Source organism: Echinops telfairi, unplaced genomic scaffold (assembly GCF_000313985.2).
Source record: "Echinops telfairi isolate 266 unplaced genomic scaffold, ASM31398v2 ScPeMD7_12;HRSCAF=54, whole genome shotgun sequence".
Taxonomy (NCBI): Eukaryota; Metazoa; Chordata; class Mammalia; order Afrosoricida; family Tenrecidae; genus Echinops; species Echinops telfairi.
In genome coordinates, this window is record NW_022103909.1 from 5,316,633 (window position 1) to 5,331,898 (window position 15,266).

Consider the following 15,266-nt stretch of genomic DNA (forward strand, 5'->3'; position numbering starts at 1 on the left):
ATTATTACTTTTTTAATCATTTTATTGCTGGCTCGTTCAACTCATATCACAATCCACACATCAATCCATTGTGTCAAGCACATCTGAACATATGCTGCCATCATCATTCTCAGAACATTTGCTCTCCACTTGAGCCCTTGGTATCAGCTCCTCATTTCCACCCCCCCTCCCCACTTCCCTCTCCCCTGTCCCCTATGAACCCTTGATAAATTTATAAATTATTATTATTTTGTCATATCTTACACCATCCGACGTCTCCCTTCACCCACTTCTCCGCTGTCTGTCCCCCAAGGAGGAGGTTATGTTATAGACCCTTATAATCTGTACCCCCTTTCTCCCTCACCTTCCCTGCACCCTCCCGGGGTCACCACTCTTACCACTGGTCCTGAGGGGTTCATCTGTCCTGGATTCCCTGTGTTTCCAGTTCCTATCTGTACCAGTGTACATCCTCCGGTCCAGCCAGATTTGTAAGGTAGAATTGGGATCATGATAGTGGGAGGGAGGAAGCATTCAAGAACTAGAGGAAAATTGTATGTTTCATCATTGCTACACTGCACCCTGACTGGCTTGTCTCCTACCCGCAACCCTTCTGCAAGGGGATGTCCAATTTCCCACCAATGAGTCCTGTGTCCCCATTCCACACTCCCCCTCATTCACAATGCTATGATATGATTTTTTTTGGAGGGGGGGGTCTTTGATGCCTGATACCTGATCCCTTCAACGCCTTGTAATTTCACAGGCTGGTGTGCTTCTTCCATGTGGGCTTTGTTGTTTCTCAGGTAGATGACCACTTGTTTATCTTCCAGGCAATAGGACCCCAGATTCTATATCTTTTGATAGCCGGGGACCATCAGCCTTCTTCACCGCATTTGCTTATGCACCCGCTGTCCTCAGCAATTGAGTTGGGACAGGCTAATGTGCTTCTTCCATGTGGGTTGTGTTGTTTCTCAGCTAGATGGCCGCTTGTTTATCTTCAGGCCTTTAAGACCTCAGATGCTATATCTTTTGGTAGCTGGGCACCATCAGCTTTTTTCACCACATTTGCTTGTGCACCCCTTGTCTTCAGCGATTGTGCCAGGAAGGTGAGCATCTCAGACTGCTGAATTGTTAGAACAAAGTGTTCTTGTGTTGAGGGAGTACTTGAGTAGGAGCCCACTATCCATGTGTTTTCTTAATACTAAACCTATAAATATATGTACATAGTTCTATTTCCCCCTTCTTGTATATAAATATATTTACATCTGTATATGCTTGTATTTAGATCTCTATAACTGCCCTTTGCCTCCTAGTTCTTTCCTCTATTTCTTTGTACTTTCCTCTTGTTCCACTATCATGGTAAGCCTTCATTTGGGTTTCAGGAATTTCCCTCGGTTACATTGCCCCTGATCCAGCCCTGCCAGACCTCTTACACCCTCCTTGCCACTGTTTTTGGATCACTTGTTGTTCCCTTTTCCCTGGGTTTCTTAACACCCACTTCCTTTCCTCCGCCTCCCCCTTGGCCATGTCCCCCTGGAACTGACATCCCGTTGTTCTCTCTTCTGGCTTGTTTATCCCACCTATTCCTTCCAGGTAGACATGCAGCAAAAATAATATGAACCATCACAAGATTGATTACAATGAAGCAACAATAGAAAGTAAAGCAATAGCTACAACAACAACAACAACAAGAAAGCCCTATAAATAGTTCAGGGTCTATTTGTTGTCCTTCACTATTGCTTTCCGGTCGAGTCTGATGGGGTGCCATGCCCTGGCCCCACATCTATCTCTGTGGACTTCATTGCTCTGTTTCCCCCACTGCTCTGCGGCATGCCCCCAGAGGCTGGCTTCGGCATAGTGGGCTCAGGGCGGGCACAATTTCCGCTGTGTGTCTCTAGTGTTGTCCCCAATGGTTCTATGGGTTAATGAGGAATGCTGTGTCCAGTGGTGAGGCCGGCCCTGTGGTCGTCTCTGTGCATTGCTGCTCTGAGCAGAAACATTGTCCTCAGGGCTTGGTGAGGCAGGATGTCTGGAAGATCTTTAATATTCAGTGTTGGCTTCATTTTTTTCTTTTTTCCTCCAATTTTCCAAAGAACATATCACTTTTTCTATTCACTTCCCTTTCCCTAAAATGTAGTATTTTCCTAAGACTGTCATTTCTGGTGCCTCTACTTTCAGTTTCTTTCCTTTAGACCCTCCAGAAGAAAATTCTCTAGGTTATATTCTCAGTTCTCACAACTCAGGTGGGACTCTTGTTGTAGTGAAGGTCTATCTGAGTTATAACATGCGGGCCTCACTTCTTCTCTGCACAGTCTCTGCCGGACTCTCCCACTCAGTAATGGGCTTCTGACCAATGCTGGCCCCTGTAGTATATTTTTATACTTAACATGCTTGTTGACGTTTCAATATTCTCTGTTCTTTAGATTTGTTGGAGACTTGTGTTGATGGTACTTTTATTTGTTGTAGTTGTTGATTTAGACACCATTCTAGAAGATTTGTGGAGGCATTTATTGTTGGTATAATCATCACTGAAAGTTGATTAATCTATCATTTTAATGATATTTTTTAACAATTATGGTCTTTTATAACTACAATTTCTATAGTGCTTAATTAAATTTGGAAAGTACCTGTTCTTGCTGTTGTTAGGTGCCGTCGCAATCCTACCCCATAACAGAAGGAAACCCTGCCTGGTCCGGCACCATCTTCAATGTTGTTCCTATACCCGGGCCCATTGTTGCAGCCCCTGTGCCAATCCACATCACTGAAGACCTTCTTCTTTGCCACCCCTCTACTTTACCAAGCACACTGTCCTTCTCCAGGGACTGGTCTCTTTTGATACCAAGTCTAAAGTATGTCTCATCATCCTTGCCTTTGAGGAGCACTCTGGGCATTTTTCCAAACAGAGTGGTCTTTGTAGCTGTCCACGGAACTTTCAGTATTCTTTGCCAGCACCATAATCCACACGCTTCAGTCTTTATTTAATGTCTAACTTTGTTATGTATATGAGGCAATTGAAAACACCATGGCTTGGGCCAGGTGAATCTTATCTTAGTCCTCAAAGTAACATCCTTGCTTTTCATACTCCGAAGAGGCCTTGTACAGCAGATTTAACCAATGTAACTCATCATTTGATCTCTTAATTGTTGCTTCCCTCAGCATTGATAGTAGATCTAAGCAAGACAAAATCCTTGCCAACTTCATTTTTCTCTCTACTTTTCTTGATGTTACCTTTGGTCCAATTGTGAGGATTTTTGTCTTCTTTACATTGAGTCATAATCCATTTTTTGTGTGTGTGATATATCCATCTTTTTAAAAATCATTTTATTGGGGGCTCATACAACTCTTATCACAATCCACACATGCATCAATTGTATAAAGTACATTTGTACATTTTTTACCCTCATCATTATCAAAACATTTACTCTCCCAGGTACGTCCCTGGGACCAGCTCCTCATTATTTCCCCCTCTCTCCCTGCCCCCCCTCCATGAACCCTTGATAATTTATAATTTATTATTTTGTCATATCTGACACTGTCTGATATCTTCCTTCACTCACTTTTCTGTTGTCTGTTCCCTAGGGAGAAGGTTATATGTAGACCCCTGTAATCGATTCTCCCTTTCTACCCCACTCTCCCTCTAACCTCCCGGTATCGCCACTCTCACCAATGGTCCTAAAGGGATCATCCATCCTGGATTCCCTGTGTTTCCAGTTCCTGTCTGTACCAGTGTACATCTTCTGGTCTAGCCAGATTTGTAAGGTAGAATAGGGATCTTAATGTTGGGGGGCGGGGGAAGGAAGCATTTAGGAGCTACAGGAAAGTTGTATGTTTCATTGTTGCTACACTGCACCCTGACTGACACATCTCCTCACCACGACCCCTCGGTAAGGGGATGCCCAGTTGCCTACAGATGGGCTTTGGGTCCCCACTATACACTCCCTCTCATTCACAATGATATGACATTTTGTTCTTTGATGCCTGATACCTCACTCCTTCAACACCTTGTGATCACACAGGCTGGTGTGCTTGTTCCATGTGGGATTTGTTGCTTCTGAGCTAGATGGCCGCTTGTTTACCTTCAAGCCTTTAAGACCCCAGAAGCTATAACTTTTGATAGACACCATCAGCTTTCCTCACCACATTTGCTTATGCACCCATTTGACTTCAGCGATCATTTGGGGGAGGTGGGCACAGATGATATGATTTTTTTCGTTGATGCCTGATAACTAATCCCTTCAGAACCTTGTAATCACACAGGCTGGTGTGCTTCTTCCATGTGGGCTTTGTTACTTCTCAGTCGCTTGTTTACCTCCAATTGTGAGGATTTTTATCTTCTTTACGTTTAGTTGTAATCCATACTGAAGGCTGAAATCCTTGAGTGTCAACAGCAAGTGTTTCAAGTCCTCCTCACTTTCAGTAAGCACAGTTTTGTCATCTGCATATCGTAGGCTGTTGATAAGCTTTCCTCCAAACCTGATGCCACATTCTTGTTCAGATAATCCAGCTTCTCTGATGATTTTCTCAGCCTGCAGATTGAATAAGTATGGTAAGAAGATCAACCCCGATGCCCACCTTTCCTAATTTTACACCATGCAACATTCCTTTGTTCTGTTCATATAAATGCCTCTTGATCCGTGTACAAGTTGTGCATGAGCACAATGAAGTGTTCTGGAATTCCCATTCTTCTCAAGGTTTTTGATGGTCCACACAGTCAAATGCATTGGGATAATCAATAAAATACAAATAAACATCTTTCTGGAATTCTTTGCTTTCAGCCAATAGCCATGTAACTGCAGCCATGTAACTGCAGCCATGATTTCATGAAACCACAGTCTTGTTTCACATCCTCTTCTGAAACCGACCTGAATCTCTGACAACTCCCTGTCAATGTACTGCTGCGATTTTTGTTGGAAGATCTTCAGCAGAATTTTACTTGAATGTGATATTATTTGTATTATTGTATAATTTGAGCATTCTATTAAGTCATATTTCTTTGTAATGGGTACAAATATGGATCTCTTCCAGAAAATTGGCCTATTAACTCTCTTTCAAATTTCCTGGCAGAGATGAGTAAGTACTTACAGTGTTTCATCAGCTCGTTGAAACAATTCAAACATCAATTACTGGAGCCTTGTTTTTGCCTAATGCTTTCAGTACAGCTTGAATTGATTCTTGCTCATATGCTACCTCCTAAAATGTTGGCACATCTACCAGTTCTTTTTGCACAGTGACTCTGTGTATTCTTTCCATCTTCTATTGATGTTTCTTGCACCATTCAATATTTTGCTCATAGAATCTTTCAATATTGCAACTTGAGGCTTGAATTTTTTCTTGAGTTCTTTCTGTTTAAGATATGATGAGTGTGTTTTCCTTTTGGTTTTCTAGTGTGCACATACCTGGAGTACTACTTTATTACACTTTTTCATTCTCTGATTCTAATTTAACCCTCTGTCTTGGTTTCTGGAAATGATATTGAAGGTAATGGTCTAAGTGGATGTTGAGAATTCAGAAGAGGCTGCCATCCAAGGAGAGTCAAACAATGGGTTTCAAAAAGGCACAAAGGTGAGGTTTGTAACAAAGGGATCATGTGTATAGGTAAGGTGAATGAGTAAACTGAACAATAGGGATGGAGTTGTTTAGATCTAGGGTTACAGAGCGGTACCAGATGTTCCTTGTACAATCTTGTTTCTACAGTGTACAAAGCCTTTATAATTTACTATACACCACTTTCCCCTTTATGTATTTATCTATCTCTTTCTATATATATTTTGAAAAAAGCAGATATTCATAAGATAGTGAAACTTTAAAAATTTACAAAGAAAGCAATGGCTGACTTTTTCCACAGTAGATTATCATTTTTCAGAGTCACCTCTCAATGGATTGAACTTTCTACATTTTTGGTTAGTGGCTGAGGATATTAATTATTTTCACCACCAAGAACTGCTAGTAAAGCTTAGGTTGTTTTATCTTGTGAGAATATTAAAAATAATTAAGAGGGAGTTGGATACTCTCCCTGAACAAGAGAATGTGTCAAGAGGAAGGCTCAACTCAATGGCAGTGACTTTGTCGGGGTCAATTGAGATGAAGAACCTCTAGATCTCCTAGGATCTATGAGTCAGTGTGAGGAGAAAAGCCATTCAAGGACTATCTATTCGTGGGAACAGAGAGGTGACAAATCAGTGCAGGTAACATCCAAGAATTACTTAACACTAACTTCAGTAGAAAAGATGGACTCCTTGTTGAAAAAATCTTCTGTTCACTGAACCTTCCATTCAATGATTTAAAACTTATTTTTGAGCCCTAGATGAGCTTTGAAGCAGATCCTTACTGAGAACATGTGCGAAGAGTGGAAGGAGGCCTACACTTTGACTTTAGCCCTGAGATCTCCTAAGCAGGGAACCCACTCAAGCTCATCCAGACATCTGCTCATTGAACCAGGAGACAATAAAGGATACTTTAGGGGACCAGATTTGTGGTGATTTGTCATTTGGCAACTGAAATGGGGAGATGGCTAGACTTTGTCTTACATACTTTGGACATGTTGTCAGGAAAGACCAGTCCTTGGAGAAGGAGATCACGTTCGGTAGAGTAGAATGGCACCGAAAAAGAGGAAGGGCCTCAGTGAGATGGTTTGGCACAGTGGCTGCAGCAATGGGCCCACGCATGGGAATGATTGTGAGGATGGCACAGGGCCGTGCAGTGTTTCACGCTCGTTATGCACTGGACTGCAATCCTCAGGGTTGGCAGTTCAAAAGTATCAGCTGCTTCTTGGGAGAAAAATGGGGTTTTCTTCTCATGTAAATAGTTATAGTCTCAGAAACTCACAGGGAAAGTTCTACCTAGTCCTGTAGGGTCTCTGTGAGTCAACATGGACTTGATGGAAGTGAGAGTGAGGCCACTTATCCATTAAAATTCTTTCAAATCCCCTTATTCTTTGATTTCTGAATAACTTATAAGTGAATTCAAATGTTTTTATACATGAGATTTTTCTAGTTCGTTTGTGACAAATCTTTAATTTTATTCTCCATCTGATCTGAGAATAAGTATTACATGGCACCCATTCATTGACAAAATTTGAAGCTAGCTTAAAGACTTAATACAGACTTAAGATTTCACAAATATTCTAGTTGGGTTTGAAAGAAATCTGTGCTTTTAATTTTTTGGTGGCACATTAGATTATTACATTTGAGGGTGTACCGCCACCAAAAAATGGAATTGTTCTGGGTGGAGCAGAGCTTGCGTATTATGCATTTTTTCTGCTAGGCGAGCATCATGCAACCATCTCTGAGTGAATGCACACACTAGAGTCACCTGGGAAGGTTCTCTCTGCTCACAGTGAATTTTTTCATAGAAGCAGTTTTGCTTGAATCTCGTTTTTTGTGATGGTCGATGGACGAGAACACAGTGAGGCTGTATAATTTTGTTTCCTGCTCCAGAATAATGCTGCTGAAACTGGTGTGATGTTGAACACAGTTTCTGAGGACAGCGCTGTGGGAAAAACTCAAGTGTATAACTGGTGTTCTCATTTCAAAAAAAGGTGAAATTTTGATTGATAACAAACCTAATTCTGGGCATCTGTCATCTTCCCAAATGAACAAAAATGTTGAGTCGTAGTACATTTGGAGTTTGTTCTTACCAAGTCAGATTTTTTCTGTGTAGATGAGTTTGAAAAATGGAATAATAGATTTGAAAAATATGTTAAGTGTAATGGGAGTACTTTGAAGGTGATAGGGTTGTTTTGTATAAAAATTTAAATACATGTTTGAAAAATAATTTCATCTTTTAGGTACACCCTCGTATGCATTTTTATCATAATATTTTAAAAATTGAAAGACGATTTGTGTTGTGAAATAGTACATAATTCCATGTATATTGTATTTTAAATATGATGAAATAATGTCAAGTGGAACTTAAAATGTGTTAATGCATTATTCATGCACATTCACTATTTTTCTCATTGAAAATAACATTGAATATAAAATAACATTGAAGTGAATTATCATACTTTAAACCACGTGCTACATGGTGTGGGGGGGGGAGGAAGGAGGGACAAAAGAGGGGCTGATATCAAGGGCTCAAATAGAAAGTAAATGTTTAGAAAATAATGTTGGCAACATATGTGCAAATAAGCTTGATACAATTGATGTATGGATTGTTATAAGAGTTGTAAGACCCCCAATTAAATTGTTAGGTAGCTGGAGACAAGGGGCAGGGAGCTGTCCCTCCCATGCCTGTGAAGGCCCCCATAAAGGAGGTTGGAAGTACTCAGGCGACCATTAAACACCTATGAAACCCCCAAACTGGGTTGGCTTGAATTCAGGCTCCAAACCAGGTGGACAGTACACCTGGGCGACCCAAATAGGCCCGGGTTGAGCAAATCATCCAGGTGGGCCTAATTCAGGCAGTGGGGTCAACTAATAACTTCAATCACGCCTCACCACCCAGAGGTTTGAAATGCCCTGGCAGCAGGAAGGCTGAGCTCTTTTGATCTCAGTGCCACACGTGTGGATTCACTGTTCCATGAGGTTGCTCTTTTCCAGTTGTGACCTCAACCAAAGACTATCCAACCAAATGATGGTACTGTAATTGCTTTGTTCCCTGCCTGGTATCTGTCTTTGTTAAAAGTTCTTTAGTTGGTGTCTCATTATATTCACAGGTGCCTTTGTTTCTTCTTTTTTTAAACAAGCAGAAAATTTTATTAGTACATTAGTAGACATACAATTAGTCTTTCCATATGCTATAAAATCTGCACTAACTGCTGTAAAATATAAAATATAAAAGCTCTACTACTCTATGGAAAAAATATTACAGGCTGGTAATTTCTCTGCAAATCACATCTTTATTCCTCTTTTTTTCTTTGATAAGTCCTCTTAATCTCATCCTCAGTCTGGAGTGAGTTCTTTTCCTCCACTACATCAGGAAAGACAAATTGCTAGAAAAGAACATCAAGGTTGGTAATGTAGACGGCCAACAAAAATAAGAGACACCAACAATGAGATGAACTGATATAATAGCCAAAGGAATGTCCTAAATAGACCCTCGATCATGAATAGGGACGGGACTGGGCAAAGTCTGATTGTGGTATGCCTCAGGCTACAGGAATGGAAGCAAACTGTAAGACAACTAACAACAACAACACCATAAACATATGCACATTTCAAAGTACATTAAACAGATTTGGTGCACGAGTGGACATAGCTGCTGTACTTTTTATACGAGGATATTGGATATCCAGAATTTCAAAATTATGTGCTATTTGAACATTATGCATTCTGTCTAGGTAGTGAATGGCTTTAAGTAAATTTGCACTCTTCTCAAAATTATGTTAACATATTGATTCATTGTGCTTTTGTGTGCTGAAATATAATAAATAGTCTTAAATATCTTGTTAATCTTTAATTATCTTTTGCTGAGATCTATCTATCTATCTATCAATCTATTTTGTCTTCCTTTTCACCCAACATACTATGTATCTACCTTCTAGTTAATGATTTATCCTCCCTTCTACTTTTTCTGAGATGTTTATAAAATATTGTTATTATGGATAATAAGACACACAATATTTCCCATGTCTACTTCTCAAACACATTCATTTATTGATCAACTAACTATTGTACTGTGGCAACTCATTTGTGTGTTGTCCTTTAAAAAAATCAGGCTGCACTTCAGAACCCTTTAGGGATGAGACACTGTATTTTGTATCTATACTCTCTTTGGCTGCTTAGAAACCTATGACTCTATTCTGTTGAGTATGTCAGATTCCAGTACATGCAAATAAGAGGTATCTAGACAGAACTCTCTCTTTGCCATCAAGTTGCTTCTCACTCAATGACTGTATAAGACAGGTTAGAACTGCCTCTGTGGATTCTGAGACAGTAACTGTTAAGGGGAGTACAAAGCCTCTTCTTTCTCCCATAGGTAGGATTAAGCATGTTTTATGTTCTCTCAGTACGTACAGATTTCTTTTAAGTGTAAATATAATTTTCCTTCTTTTCGTATCCCCAATGTAAAAAACAAACAAACAACCCAACCACCCCCACCGCAAACCTAAACAGAAACAACCCTTCCAGACAATGAGGAAAAGTCATTCTCTGTGCCCTCAAGACCTTTGACAAATGGTCAGGCTGATTTTATACAAGTGAACTTTGTCACATGATTTGGAGATTTCCTGAGTATTTTCTGATGGTATGAAAACACGTCGGATAGGGCAAGATATGACAAAATAATAATTTATAAATTATCAAGGGCTCATGAGGGAGAGGGGAACGGGGAGGGAGGGGGGAAATGAGGACCTAATGCCGGGGGCTTAAGTGGAGAGGAAATGTTTTGAGAATGATGAGGACAATGAATGTACAAATGCCCTTTACACAATTGATGTATGTATGGATTGTGATAAGAGTTGTATGAGCCCCTAATGAAATGATTAAAAAGAAAAAAGAAAACATGTCCATTAGCCAATTTGGATAATTGTGGTAAAGACTTCTATATGATTTAAAAAGATAGCATTATTTAGTTTGAATGCTCTTGTCTTAGCTGCAAAGGAGAAATATTGCAATCAATAGGAGTCCATAGCAAGTGTTTAAATCCCAACAAATGCGTAATTGCGTTCACTGCCCACTTTCTCTGGAATCAGCTGGGGTACCAATCCTTAATTGGAATTCTCATAAAAATGTATGAGGCAAGTTTTGTACAGAACCTGGTCTGTAAATGCCCAGCATTTTGCCCATTGCTTTTATGAACATACTAGCTGAAGAAACCAGGAGACTGTCACTCTCCAACAAGAAATATAATGGGTAGTGCACACTTGCAAGAAGGATGTTCAATTTCTCAACTTATGCTATGCTACCTATTGTACAAAGCACTGTAACTGAGTGTCAAATGACTCCATTATCAGATGCATAAAAGTTAGAGCTTAGTGATGGGGTTTCTGAGAGGAAGGCACCACTTAAACCTCTCTGAAAATGTTTCTACCAGATCTTTCTCTTATTACCACTATGCCAGTCAGGTGCATCTGTAAATCCCGACATAAAATCTTTTTTTTAAACAACCTTTATTTATTAGTTTTTAGGGTGCTTAATGATGCACATCCATTAGAGCTCATGATTGGTGGGGAGGGCTTGTAGGAAGATTCTGATGGTGCTCAAAGATTGAACAATATCAAATACCCATAAATTAAATCTTATTCTCCAACAACCTTCCAAAAGTGCTTCAAGGGTGTTTCATTTTGTGATAAGAGGTGACAATGAAGAAAATCTCCAGAGGGTAGCATTCAACCTGGTGGTTTGGTCCTACCCAGATTTCAATTTGCTTTAGGTCAGTGTTTGTATTGCCTTTTGCTCTTTAAATTATGCATTGCAATCCTGGCCCTGCCCTGTGAATATAATCCTATTTGGGAGTAGTTTTGTTAATGAGGTTGTATCGATGTAGGACATGTCCTAAACATAATGACTTCTGAGTGATAAAAAGAGCAGATTAGATGCTGGAGCGAGCAAATATTAGGGATGATACATCTGATGTGAAGGTCACCAAGCAATACTGAGGTTATAGAAGCCGAAAAACCCAGGATATTCCCCAGAACAAACAGAGAACTGCTCCCATAGTCAGTGCCCTAAGTTCCAACTTCTAATCTCCTGAACTGTGAAAAAATAAATTTGATTGTTAAAGTCTTATGGTAGTGCTATTATAGCAGAACAGAATTCAAAAAGTGAAGATCTGTGCTTCCTTATCCTCATGCATAACAGGTTCGGATTGTTCACCTCTGATTTAGATCCAGAAATGAGAAGAGACCACAAGGATTAAAAAATTAATAAGTAGAAAGAGACAACTGTCCACTTATAAATTTGTGAGCCACATGAATATCTTTCACTGATGAGGGAAACTGAAGTCTTTCAAAGATAAATACAAATACAAATTTTTACAATGCAATGGTACACTCTAAAATCATGCTTGAACAATGTACTTGTCGAAGAATGGGAAAAAATCCCAAAGAAAGTTGGAGTTGCAAGAAGCCTTTTTCAAATGTCATTTTATTGGGAGCTCTTACAGCTCTTATCACAATTCATACATCAATCGTGTCAAGCACATTTGTACATGTGTTGCCCTCATCATTTAAAAAATATTTTCTTTCTACTTGAGCCCTTGATATAGCTCTTTATTTTCTCTCCTTCCCTCACCTTCTCACTCTTGTGACCCCTTGATAAATTATAAATTATTATGATTTTCATATCTTACGCCGTCTGCTGTCTCCAATTGGTTCCTCCTTTCTATCCCTTCTCTCCCAACCTTGCCTGGACTGACCCTCATGAGAGAAGACACTAAGGAGCACAACAGAGCAGCAAGGGGAGCAAAGCAAAGAAGTCCCCATGGAATCCCCAAAATAGACTTCCGACTGGGGGAGGGGGAGCAGGGCTTGTCACCTCATCAGACCCAATCAGAAACTAGTAATAAGGGTCAGCAGCAGACCTGGAATTATTTATAGGCCACCCCCCCCAACCCCATCCCTCACCCCTGCTTTTCTTCTTCTTTTTTTCACATCTATTTATATAAGATAGGCAAGATAAACAATCCCAAGGAGAAAACAACGGGGCCCAGGGTTCCTGGGGACAGGGGAGAGGGGGAAGTGGGGGTAAGCCAACAAACCCAGCAACAAGGGAACAAGAGATCTAAAATCGATGGTGAGGAGGGTGTAGAAGGACAGATGGTGTTTGAACAAGTGCAACATAACTGAGAGGAATTCCTGAGAGTGAAATAAGGTTGAATATGATAGTGTGACAGGAGGAAAGTAAAATGAAATAGAGGAAAGAACTAGAAGGCCAAAGACATTTATAAAGGTATAAATACAGGTATGTATCTATATCTATATTAATATATAATGATAGGGACATAGGGCTATGTACGTATATTTATATGTTAACTATTAATACATAGGGCCTCTACTCAAGCCCTTCCTAAATTCAAGAACACTTTGTTCTAATAACCTGGCATTCTGTGATGTTCACCTTCCCAAGGCAATCAATGAAATCAAAATGGGTACATAAGTAGATGTGATGAAGAAAGATGATGGTGCCTGGCTATTAGATGATATAGCATCTAGGGTCTTAAATGCTTGAAGTTAAATAAGTGGTCATCTAGCATGGAAGCAATAAAGCCCACATGGAAGAAGCACACCAGCCTGTGTGATCATGAGGTGTTGACGGATCAGGCATCAGAAGACCCAGAGCAACCATACTGATGTGAAAGAGGGGGTTTGAAGTGGAAACTCAAAGCCCATCTGTAGATAATAGGACACTCCCTCAAACAAAGGTCACAAGGAAAGAATGAATCAGTCAGGCTTCAGTATAGCACTGATGAAACACACAACATTTCAGTAGTTCTTGAATGCTTTCCCCATCCTCCACCCCCACACACTATCATGACCCCAGATCTACCTTACTTTTCTGGCTAGACCACAGCATGTACACTGGTACATATAAGAGCTCTCGACAAACAGAATCCAGGACAGATAAAACCATCAAGAACAATAATGGGAGTAGCAAGAAGACATTTTAACACTTAAAATTATTAAATACAGATAAAAACCAAGTTGATGTTCATACACACTAGTTAATATAATAATACTATTGCATTTTTTGTGGGGAATCATAAAAATTCAAGTGAATATTTGATAATAATATTGTATGGGATGTGGAAGGCCAAGATAAATTCATGTTATAATCAATATTTTAGGATTTATGCTGTCAGGAAGACTTGGAGTATTTATGATATTATTAGAGGCAAACAAAGTAGTATTACAAGCAAAGAGAAGCAAAGTTGTAAATGTGACAATGAATTATTAACCAAATATAATGCTTGATTTAATTCTGTGGCTAAAGTTCCTAATGGGTAAGGAGGGATGAATAAAAGTCCTGATTTAAAGAAGGAGTGGAGGGAGGGAGGTAAAAGGTAGGAAGAACTCTGACAAATATTTTTGATACAACAGAATAACACATAAAATATATTGATATTATGTATATTCAATATTAGGATAATTATTAAATATACAGTTATTAACATGTTTAATGGAACATGATAGAACTTGAAGTTTATATTCTGCAACATGGAAGTATATTTATTTGTGATAAGCAAAATGAAAATACGATTATAATTGTGTATTAGAATGCATACCTTCTGCAATGAGTTAATTCCAACTCATAATGACCCTACAAGAGAAAAACTGTTACCTAAGATTTCAGAGACAATTAATGTTTATAGGAGCAGACAATCTCATTTTTCTCTTATGGAGCGGCTGGTGGATTTGAAATGCTGGCAGTGCAGTTAATAGTCCAACAATTAACCCATTGCTCCACCAGTGCTCCTATAATGTTTTCTACTGGAGGAAAAATTTGATTTAAATTTTAGTAGTAATTTTCATTGAAAATAATTTTTCAGATTTAAGAATTTTCTAAGTTAAAAAAGGTTTTAGAGATCAGGCATATAGGCCTGCTACTTAGCACACATGGTTGTAAAATTTCAAACAGTGGTGAAGTAAGCACATGAAATGTGCTATGGGTTATAATGCATTATGTATTTCCACTCTTATGGTGAGAAATGGGAAGAAAACCAATTACTAACTTGTTCACAAATCTTCATAGTATAAAAATGTACACAAATGAGAAACTGCGTAAATAAGACAGAAAACTTTCAGACCATCCCATTGGGGAATTGAAATCTGGTCTCCCATGTGACAGGCAGGGGTAAGGGAGACATCGGTCAGTGTAGGACATGAAAAAATAATAATAATGTATAAATTATCAAGGGTTTATGAGAGAGGGAGAGGAAAAATGAGAAGTTGATACCAAGGACTCAACTAGAAAGAAATGTTTTGAAAATGATGATGGCAACAGACGAACATATATGCTTGACACAATGGATGGATGTATGGATTGTGATAATAATTGTATGAGCCCCCAACAAAATGATTTTCAAAAAAGAAGAGGGAAAGAAAAACCACAAAGGAATTCTCAAAATGTGTGCCTTTTAGTGAACTGCATACAGATTTTAGTATTCGATAAACATATCTTTAAAAAGAAAGTCACTGAAAATGAATTTTTTTAATAGTTTTATTAGGGGCTCATACAACTCTTACCACAATCCATACATACATCAATTGTGTAAAGCGCATTTGAACAACCATTGCCCTCATCATTCTCAAAACATTTCCTCTCCACTTAAGCACCCGGCATCAGGTCCTCTTTTTTCCCCCTCCTTCCCCGCTCTCCCCTCCCTCATGAGCCCTTGATAATTTATAAATT

The 15,266-nt window shown here is 39.2% G+C and overlaps 1 protein-coding gene across 1 annotated transcript in view; it reads right to left on the minus strand.

Moving 5' to 3' along the window:
* Positions 1-14,163: 14,163 nt before the first annotated feature.
* The window catches only part of LOC101658595 (olfactory receptor 8S1-like), a 2,621-nt gene continuing 1,518 nt past the window's right edge, over positions 14,164-15,266 (minus strand). Inside the window, exon 2 of the mRNA XM_004711500.1 lies at positions 14,164-14,174. Coding sequence (XP_004711557.1) covers positions 14,164-14,174 — 11 coding nt within the window. The remainder of the gene's footprint in view (positions 14,175-15,266) is intronic.